This window comes from Hordeum vulgare, chromosome 7H (assembly GCF_904849725.1).
Source record: "Hordeum vulgare subsp. vulgare chromosome 7H, MorexV3_pseudomolecules_assembly, whole genome shotgun sequence".
NCBI lineage: Eukaryota > Viridiplantae > Streptophyta > Magnoliopsida > Poales > Poaceae > Hordeum > Hordeum vulgare.
This window is the reverse complement of record NC_058524.1, coordinates 73,883,222-73,893,839: the sequence shown is the minus strand read 5'-3', so window position 1 is coordinate 73,893,839 and position 10,618 is coordinate 73,883,222. Positions and strand designations below refer to the sequence as shown.

The following is a 10,618-nucleotide window of genomic DNA, read 5'->3' as shown; positions in this document are numbered from 1 at the left end:
CTATTGCATGTCAAAGACAATACTAAATAATTGAGTATATATATGCAACAAACTAATTCATTGTGACAAAAAAATGTTCAAAAAATGGCTGCAACGTATTCAAACAATAATAAGCTGCCTTTCAAAGTCGCCCGATGTGACCGATATAGCACATTATAGCCGTATGCTCTCTTGCCAGTAACCCCGCTCCGACGTGACAACATCATGCAAACACCGAGTCTCCCTTCTTGCAGCGTCGCTCGGTTCTGACTCACGGCAGCCATACTATCATCACTCTCAACCACACCATATCGCCTCTTTCTCTACATGAGAAGAAGTGCCGCTCCGTCACAAACATCGTCGATCAACCCATATTTGTCCCGCTGACATTCGTCACAATATTAGGACCACTTGCGACAAAAATGCCTGCCACCGACATTTACAAACCTATTGTGTGTAAGTATTATTTATGTAATTAAGTCTCTAGCTCTTTTTCATTATTGCATGTGTAATTATCCTTGTTGTATTATGCAGATTGAAGATCCTCGAATGCAAAAGAGGACAAATATATGACATTGGGTTCATTAACCCAGATACCGTAAATGCACATAACATATGTAATACACCAAGGCTACAGAGAACAACTTGCTAACTACGTTACTTCGACAACATGACAGAAGGGAAAAACTATTTCCTTACAACTTCGGGTAAGTGTTACTAGTTGTCTTCTGCACATTATGTTTCGCTTACTCGAGGTTAAGTGTAATTGATATGTTATGTGTGCGCAGGTTTTACTTTATTCAGCTAATCATTAGGCTTGACGAGGGAGTAATAATTGTCTTGGACTCGCTATGTAAAGACCCTACGGAGTTACTGAAATGCTCCACAGGTAGGTTCAATCATTATATATCACACCATATCGACAACTTTCTTTCATTTCCTGATATCAAGTAATCAATTTCTTTATCATGAAGGGTTTGGAAAAAGTTCATCAAGAAAGTTAAAGGGTGAATGGAATAAGGAGCTGCAATTTACCTTCTGCAAAGTAAGTAGTACTAGCTAGTTTCGCGCATCTTGATTTTCATTCATTCTAGTTTCAATACCATTATCATGCTTGATTATTATTTTGATTGAACTCTATTCTCGTAAAGTACTGCTTGAGACAGGAATCCGGGACTAATTTATATGAATTCTTCGTTTGTGAGTGGATTCACGAGACGACCGCTTAGAACGGCAGATGTTTTAAAGAACTTGATATACGTAAACAATATTCACATTTTTATTTTATTACCATCAACTGTGTTGAGTTTCATTCATATATATATATTTTATTCTTCATGCAGGTAATCTTACAACTGTTTCATAAATAAATTACATTTGGAATACCAATAGTTAGATTTATATTGATTCATTACATAAAATTAGATGTAAAAAATTTAAAAATATAGGTCCCAAGGCCAGAAAAATTGTATTTCATGTATATTTTACGCTATGTTTTTATGTTTGTAATTTTACGTGACATCAAATATTTTTTATGTGACTATAAATTTTCTTATGGTCTCTTTTTATGTATGAAATAAGAAAAAAAATATGAAACATAAAATTACGGTACATTAATACCCCCTTTAAATTAGATCAAGCGGAAGCGGGAAGAACTCCTACCAAATGATCACATACGAGCAATTTAAGAGGAATTGGCGGGATTCTTTGTTGAACATGTTATACCATCAGACGTGGAATGTCATCAAGATTTCCTTACCGATTTTGGTGGACTATAGATATTAGTTAGGGATTGCAAGAGATATTATACATTGTATATATGCATGATCGTGTACTATATGTAGTAGCGTCGAGCTTATTCGACCAAGCACAGAGAAAGAGAGGTCACTTCTCTCTATATATGTTCATGACGATGTTGTGTAATTAATGATTCCTTCATTTACTTACTAGCTAGCGTCGAGTTCTTTTTATATGTAGTAGATATCGTCGACCAAGCAGGGAGAAATTAAGAGAGATCGCTTCTCTCTATATGCAGTAGCTAGCTAATTAACACAATATGAAACCCCTAATAAAACCCTCCAAAAGCCCTACCCCCCATTTGAAAAAACAAAAAACCCAGTGCCTGCGAGCTGCTGACAAGTGGTTGTCTTTGGGTCCCGATTGGTGTTACCCACCGGGACTAACGGTCCTCCTGCCTGGGCGCCCCGCAGCAGCCACGTGGAGATCCTTTGGGCCTGGTTTGTAAACCAACCGAGAGTAAAGGTTTGGGCCTTTAGTCCCGATTGTTTTCTTCCGGTTGGAGAACCGGGACTAAAGCCCCTCTGGAACATCGACTAAATCCCTGTTTTCTACTAGTGTATGGTCATGGTACTGTGAGAACAAATCAGAATGATGTCGATCTGGATGAATTTCAGTACATTGAGGTGCTAGTGATTGCCACTCAAACATGGTGAGTTGAGTGAATTGGCTGGCCGGATATATAGGTTTTAATACTACAACCCACACCGTGGGTGTTCATGCATTATTGACCGGGTCTCGTTCAAATATTTTCTTTTATTTGAAGGAAATAGAGTGGGTGCGTTGGTTATAAGCTTGACAGAGTAGGGCATGTAATCCTCTAGCCTTAGTGCTCCCCGTCATGGAGCAGGTTAGTACACGTAAAGCCAAGGTTGGTTATGATTATGGCGAGAGCAATGAAGGGATGCATGATTTAATGTTAAATTATGCGTCCTATCTTAGACATGATGTTTACAAGACATGACTATCTAATTATGTCTCTAATAATAAAGACTTGACTATCTAATTATGCATGAGACATATGTCTATTCTATGTATGTACAAATGACTACCTAATTATGTATGATACATAACACTTATGCTATGACAACACGTGCTTAGATAGAACATAATGCTCCCACAACAAGACATTACAAGCAAATAATAGAAAATTCATCTGAATTAAAACGGTACACCTGAACTTACAAAATACACTTTAACAACTACATGATGGCATCATCGTCATCCTTCATCGATGTGAAGCTCTTTCCCTTTGTTGATGTGGAGCTCTTGCCCTTCGTTGATGCAGAGCTCTAACCCTTCAACGATGCAATACTCTTGGCCTTGGTGCTCAGCACGAAGTCCTGATTGGACTTAGAGTCCCTACCTTCTTTGCCAAGCTTCAAGGAGCAGGCCACCAATGGGGTAGAGAGCCCCTGTGCCACTACTCGGCCCACTGTTCCCACAGTCCAGCCTAGTGGACTAACTTCCTGGTAGTCACCCCCTGGTGTTATGCACCGTCATTTTTGGGTCCTTTAGACGCGGTGTGTGTGGGCCTTGGCGCTGATGGTGTTAGCAAGTAATATAATGTTTAATATATATGGTTGGTAAGATAACCTAATCTTAAAATATACCCCTTTCTTTCCTGAATATAAGTTTTTTTAGAGATTCCACTACATATTACATAGGGATGTGTATATGCATATTTTAGAGTGTAAATTCACTCATTTTACTCTATGTAGTCCATAGTGAAATCTCTTCTAAGACTTTTATTTAGGAACGAAGGGAGTACATTTTAACTACTGCGTTTTGTTTTAAATTCATGAACATTTTTTTCAATTTTTAAAGAATTTTTCGATTAGAGAACATTTTCAGATCCATGAAGTTTTTTTGAATTAAAAATAGTGTTTTAGTTTGCAAAAAACAATCTTTAACTCTAGGGAAATTTTTGAATTCATGAACATTTTTTAAAATCATGATTTTTCTTGGAATCACGATTTTCAAATCGGTAAAGAATTACACTTTTTTTAGTTTAAGAGAACCTTTTGAATTAAGAATTATATTTACAATTACTGAACATTTTTCAAATTTCTGATTATTTATTTAATATTATTTTGGGAAGATATAAATATAAATAAATTAAAAGAAAAGCGGTCGAAGTAGAGAAAAGGGATCAGAAAAGAAAAGCGGTCGAAGTAGAGAAAAGAAGACCATGCGGGGGAGCCTCTCCCGCATCGCATCGCATCACCCCCTTTGCATCGCTGTCCATGACGACGCAGTACGCACCAAAGGTGTACTCGGATTTCCTTCTCCTGGCCGAGCCGACGGCGACTCGGTGAGCTGCTCTACTCTTTCTACACGGAGACGGATAGGCCTGTGCCTAAATATATATATACACACGCCCCACAGCCTCGTGGCAGATCGATCGAATAGAATCGGGCCTTGGAACAATGTCAGCGTGGTCAGGCCTCGCCTTCGTTGTGGCCTCGGCCGTCACGGGCAGCGCCGTCACCCTGGCGGCGTCGGCGTTCTATGACCTCTACCTCCAGCGCTCACACGCCTTCGACATCATGCCCTCGGATCTGTCTCCCGGCAGCCGGTACATCTACACCCGCACCCAGAGCAACGACAAGGCGGAGCGGGCCATCACCACCTGCAGCGTCCTCAGCGCCTTGGACGCCGACAGGGCTGATCCGGTCGTCGGCCGCGACGACGAGATCGACCGCGTCGTCTGCATCCTCTGCCGCCGCACCAAGAACTGCGCCGCCCTCGTTGGCCCTGCGGGGGTCGGCAAGACGGCCATCGTCGAGGGCCTCGCGCAGCGCATCGCCACCGGGAACGTCCCCGACGCCCTTGCCGGAGCACGCATCCTGGAGCTCGACATGGGAGCGGTGGTTGCCGGGACAATATGGCGCGGCATGTTCGAGGAGCGCTTGAAAGACGCCATCAAGCACGCCGAGGAGGCGGGAGGCAAGGTGATCCTCTTCATTGATGAGTTGCACATGATTGTTGGCGCCGGCGATAAAGGAGGCCCCATGGACGCTGCCAATATCCTCAAGCCAGCATTAGCCCGCGGTCGCATCCGTTGTGTGGGTGCTACTACTTCCGAAGAGTATCACAGGTATATCCAGAGGGACGCTGCGCTTGAGCGCCGGTTCCAGAAGGTTGTTGTCGAGGAGCCAAACGTGCAGGCAACCATTGCCATCCTAAGAGGGCTGAAACAGCGGTACCAAGAGCACCATGGCTTGAAAATCCACGACGATGCTCTTGTTGCTGCAGCACAGCTCGCCGGCCGCTACATTACTGGTTTGTTACTCAAGTCTTCACAAAAATTTAAAAAATGATAATTCAGTTTACTGTTGTTTTAATTGCAACTTGTCAATCAGTGTATGTATGTTGAAGGCGATTGATTGATTTTGTGTGTTCTCAGGTCGCCAGTTTCCTGACAAGGCGATTGATTTGATGGACGAGGCATGCTCTACCGCAAAGGTGCATTTTGACAAGCAGAAAGTGGAGAACAGTATAATTGGCTCTATATTTGCACCGAAGGAGTTAACTGTTAGCCCAGATCATGTCGCACAGGTAAATCATAATCATATATGTGAATAGTTTCTGTTGTTACCAATAGTATGTATCTTTCATATTTGAAATGTTATTTGAAGGTTGTCAGTCGATGCACTAGAATCCCTCTCACCACACTTGGTCAAGAAGAGAAGGAGAAGCTAGTCCACCTAGCGAAAAAATTGCATGAGCGAGTTGTCGGTCAGGATGAAGCCGTCAATTTGGTTGCTCAAGCTGTGCTACGTTCTAGGATTGGTTTTGGTCAATCTAGCCGACCGATAGGTTCATTCCTCTTTTTGGGGCCGCTTGGTGTTGGAAAAACAGAACTCGTAAAAGCCCTCGCCGAGAGGATATTTGACAATGAGAAGGCATTGATCCGCTTTGATATGTCGGAATATGCTGAGAGTGGGTCTGTGGCACGCCTCATTGGGGGACCTCGAAGGTTTGACTCTCCCACTTCCTGCACATGTTTTATTCCTTCTTGACACTAATCCATTTGACTTTCTAAAGTTATGAAGAAGATGGACAACTTACCGAGAAAGTCAAGAGGTGTCCATATAGTGTTGTCCTTCTCAACCAGGTGGATAAGGCAGATCCCTCATTATTCAAGGTTTTTATCCAACTCCTAGATGATGGTGCGTTGACCGATGGCAAAGGAGAGGTGGTAGATTTTAAAAACACTATCATCATTATGACCTCAACTCTAGGAGCAGAGCACCTAGCAACGAGAATGGCCGTAGAAAACGCAGTCAAAGTTGGACGGCATCTTCTTATGGAGCAGGTCTGTAATATCAGAGTGTCCTTTTTACAGGTCTTAATAGATGCCTGCTAATTGTCATATGCACTTGTTCTTGCAGGTTCAGAAACGCTTCAAGCCTGAACTTATTGACAGACTGAGTGAGGTTGTGATATTTGAGCCGCTTTCACATGGCGAACTGAAGGAAATAGTGAAAATCCAGATGAAGGATGTCATTGCCACAGTAGCTAACAAGGGTGTCTCTCTATTTATAACTGATGCCGCGCTGGATGTCATTTGGTCGGAATCATACCACCTGGTAAGTGGCGCAAGGCCCATCAGGAGATGGGTGGAGAAGAATGTGATGACAGTTCTTTCAAACATGCTGCTCGATCGAGAAGCTTGTGAAGGCTCGACGGTCTCCATCGATGCTCCAGATATTAACAGGGGGCTGAGGTTCCATGTACTGAAGAAGCAGGGGAGCATAGATCCATAAAGCCAGCAATGAGTTCTGCCGTGGCCACTCCATAGCAGCATCTGACGAAAACAGTGGATGTATATAGATTGTTAGTGATTTATGATGGGTATTTTACTTAGCTTTTTTAACAAGATGGTAGTACACAAATATACAAACATGTCCATGTTGATCAAGGTTATTGAGCTATACTATTGCAATGAGTGAGTTTTGCCAGTCCATGCTCTGTGTGTAGTACACACACAAATATATATCGAGGTTGATCAAGGTTACTTAGTACACTGTCACATTTAGTTAGTTGCATTTACTATATTCTTACTTGCTTTTCGTAAACTGTCTGCCTTTTGGGGGTTGTCATAAGCAGGGCCAAGCGGATTTTTTTTTCTAGGACTATTGTATCGGCTATTTATGTATGTGCACAATGAAGTGTTCCTGCATGGGCACTATTTTAGGACCGCAAAATACTACCAGTGTGACAGATGATAGAATTTTTGTTTGTGTAATTTATGTGCACTGATATTATTGTCGGATAAAACGGACTTCACAGCTTGGCATGACTCTTTCGTGCTGCCGGATGTCCTCCATCTCCAAAGAATTGTATAACTGACAATTGCCTTGTTGTTTTAAGTTAATGCCGGATTGTGTTTAGTCTTGTTGTGTCTTACAGGTTTACTCCATGCATCACCGTGGAGAATTATGTTGTACATCAATGCCTACTTCACATAATTAAGGACAGTAAAACCGGGCACCTTTCCTGCCCTCCTAGACCATCAAGGTTTCTGACCGTTAGATATCAGTTCTGGATCGTTGCTGGCCATCGGATGACTTAATTTCATGTGGGTTGTGTGTCCTTGGGAGGCTATTCCGAAGGAAAAACCGATGGCCTCTCGTTGATTGGGCCAGGCAGCCCATCTAGCGGTTGGGGAAAGCACAACCCACCAAGGAGCCTGTGAGGTCGCTCCAGGTAAGAAGACGGACATCGAAGGGGCAGCGATCCATCTCCCTTCCTCCTCCGCTTTGCAGCCTCTTCGCGAAGGTTGAAACAGAGAGGGGCTCCGTTCTTAGATCGGTGGCGTCGAGGGGTTCAATACTCCACTGTTAGGCCACCTAGGAATCATGGAAGGACCCGTCACCTCCATCGATGTTGACCACAATCGGGAGGTCCCACTGCGATCTGACTGTTCGGCGGTGGCAGCGACCCTAGAACCCTAGGCGGGCCGACGAGCAGTCGCTCAAGACAAACCTTATTGTTCATTAATCTGCAGGTGCACCCCCTCCCAGCCTCCCTCCTTAAGACCATGTTCGTTTCTAGGAGTTTGATTCCATACCTGCGGGGTTTCAATTTCTAATCCATGTATAATCTTCCTTTGAAAATTTGTTCGATTATGTGAGGGATCAAAGTGAATATGACAGTGACAATGCTAACTGCAATAACCCATGGCTAGCAATTTGAAAGTGTGCGGTGATTTTTGCAAGAAAAGAAAATATATTTTGTCATGTCAACAGTCTGCATCTATAGGTGAAGTCAATGGTCTGGAGCATTTAAACATGTGAGGATGACAAGTTATGTTTAAGCATTCAGCCACCAAGTTGTGGTCTCCAACGATTATTGCAACTACTTAGATACAAATCTAGGTAATATAACATATGCGGTTCACTTACACATGTTTGTTCCTCTATACTACATATTCAATTAAACGTATTTGAATTTTATCTGAAGAGAGTAGAGCAGGTGTTGCAGGTTTTACTGATTAGTGATTAGATGTTCTCTCTGAAAATATCTCAGACAACTATTTGAGACATTGGCCTTTATTGAAGGTGCCATGGTGTTTTCTCTCTAGAAATATCTCAACCCACTATTTGAGACATTGGCCTTTATTAATAAAGGTGTCATGGTCTTTTCAAGAAATTTGAATCTTGGAGATATGTACAAATGTTGTCTTCGACTATTGCCAGGTGCATGCTTGTTTCTACCATTTGACGATTACAATTACTAAATGCATCAAACTTGTTGTAAGATGAACTTTTGGATAATAGGACACGTATAGGAATTATGAAGTGTGTTTTGACGCATACATCAAAGGAAATAGCGATGCCTAATTTGTTTTGAATATTATTTTTATTAGTTCATAACTAAGCATACCTTTTTTAATAGTAAGATAAGAAATTTGTAACTAATCCACCACTTCATACTGAAGTTTCTTGTTGTCGGTATTGCTCCTTGTCCTCGATCATACCATTTAATTGAGTAGTGTGTAGTCCATTTGCTCTGATGAAGAGACACAAGCATATTCTCTTATAAATTATAAGTTTGCATTGCAACTAAGAATAAGACCATCATTAGTAAATTTCTTCCAGGATTGACATTATGCATGACCATACATTTGTGATCCAACTATCATTGGATGACTAAAATATGTTTAGCACTCAAAGATTTGTTGTTTCATTGTATCACATAGTTTGTCAAGTTATGCCTGTATTTTTGGTTCCTCGTCCCTGTGGCATGCGATAAAGCTCTAGCTCAAATCCTCCCCGAACTGTCGTGGGGAAATTTATGCAGCCATGCTCATATCTGTACACCGTTGAAGGGTTTTCTAGGTGTGCTTCAGCAATATGCGCACTATTGCCCAATATGTGAACATCGCTTCATTATGTTAATTAATGTCACGCCAAAGAATGTTTAACGTACATGTAGTCTTATTAAAGGAAAATGATGACTAGACCGACTGTCAATCATACATACGAAACACAAGGTGGATCAAACTATCTTATCAGTTATAAGTACTTATAAATTTCCGCAATTGCGATTATTTTTTGAAAATTCTGATTATTTTATCATCACAATGGACGGGCGCAGCAACGCACGCCATCAATGATCTAGTCTGAGTTTAGAATGCATTCAAGGGGACAAGGAGACCCGAGGAAGGTAGAAAGTGGTTAGTGAGTCCCCTCAATTTATCTCCTTGTAAGGACCACTGCCTCGACTCAGTATGAAGAACAGGAATGAATTTGTGGTACCTTCTACCATTATATCCTTGAGGTGGACGGTTTTAGTATTTGCACCCCCAGCTTTCAGCCCAATCATCCTTGACTGCTGCTAATGATTTCTCTTTTTTTTTTGATCTTATTGTCAAATTATAGGGAATCGTTTTCAGTCGGAGCGTCAGCTGAAACGTCCCACTGGACGCGCAAGGCACGTTGGATCTATTGCGATCCAAAGACCCCCTCAACGTCACATGGATACCTTCTTAGTTTTTTTTCAGCTGCCCACCGATTGCTACAAGGGGATTCATTTGCTACAATCGCTCATGGGGTCGACTCCATTTCGAACAACAGGGGCGGCGACGACGTTCTCCAACGATCTATGGCTTCGCTGGAAGGTAACCCCTTTCGTTCTCCCCGATTTCCCCCTCTCCCCTCATTCTCGCTAGGGTTTCGCGGTGTGTCGTCGATCAGGCTGCAGAGGAGCGGCGGAGGCTCGGAGGGGGACGCGGTGGTGGGCGCTACCTTCTTTCCCCGCGGCCACACCTTCTTCCACGCATGCGCCCGCGAGGTCCTAGCGCTGATGTGGACCGATGCTTCACCACCAGCCTTCCCAGTTCATTCGGCGAGCGACAACCTGGCACCAAACAACATCAGTCCAACAGTTTCTTTCCTTTCCTTTCCTTTCCTCCCCGATTCCCAGTGACGGACGGACGGGCAGGACCGACGGGAGGCATCTCAACGCTCGCTCCACCGCCACCGCCACTCTGCTCCTCCTCCTACCCCGCCAATCGCCATGGAGGAAGCCAAGGGTAAGCTCTGCCGCCCTGCATCAGTTATTACCTTGTGGGGTCAGATTGTTTAGTACTCTGCTCAATTCAGCACGACAAGTTCAACTGTCCAAGGATCTGGAAGAAGTCGGTCCTGCGCTTGTTAAATCTGGAGATCCTGTAGTTCCGGACAAATAGTAGAGCAGAGCAGGCCATACACGAGGGCTAAAGAAAAAAAAGAAAAAGTCCATTTTAAACTCTAAATTCATAGAGGTTCGGCAAATCAAACCCTCAAGTCCAAATCCCTGTCGTTTGCACTCTGAACTATATGGTCCGGGT

At 42.9% G+C, this 10,618-nt stretch overlaps 1 protein-coding gene across 1 annotated transcript; it reads left to right on the top strand.

The window, feature by feature from the left end:
- The first annotated feature begins 4,205 nt into the window (after window positions 1-4,205).
- LOC123408331 (chaperone protein ClpB 2-like) lies at window positions 4,206-6,727 on the top strand. Its single transcript, XM_045101455.1, has 5 exons — window positions 4,206-5,061; window positions 5,186-5,337; window positions 5,418-5,758; window positions 5,827-6,097; window positions 6,174-6,727. Exons 1-5 carry the CDS (start codon window positions 4,206-4,208, stop codon window positions 6,546-6,548), a joined length of 1,995 nt encoding a protein of 664 aa, XP_044957390.1. The 3' UTR covers window positions 6,549-6,727.
- Window positions 6,728-10,618: the final 3,891 nt, after the last annotated feature.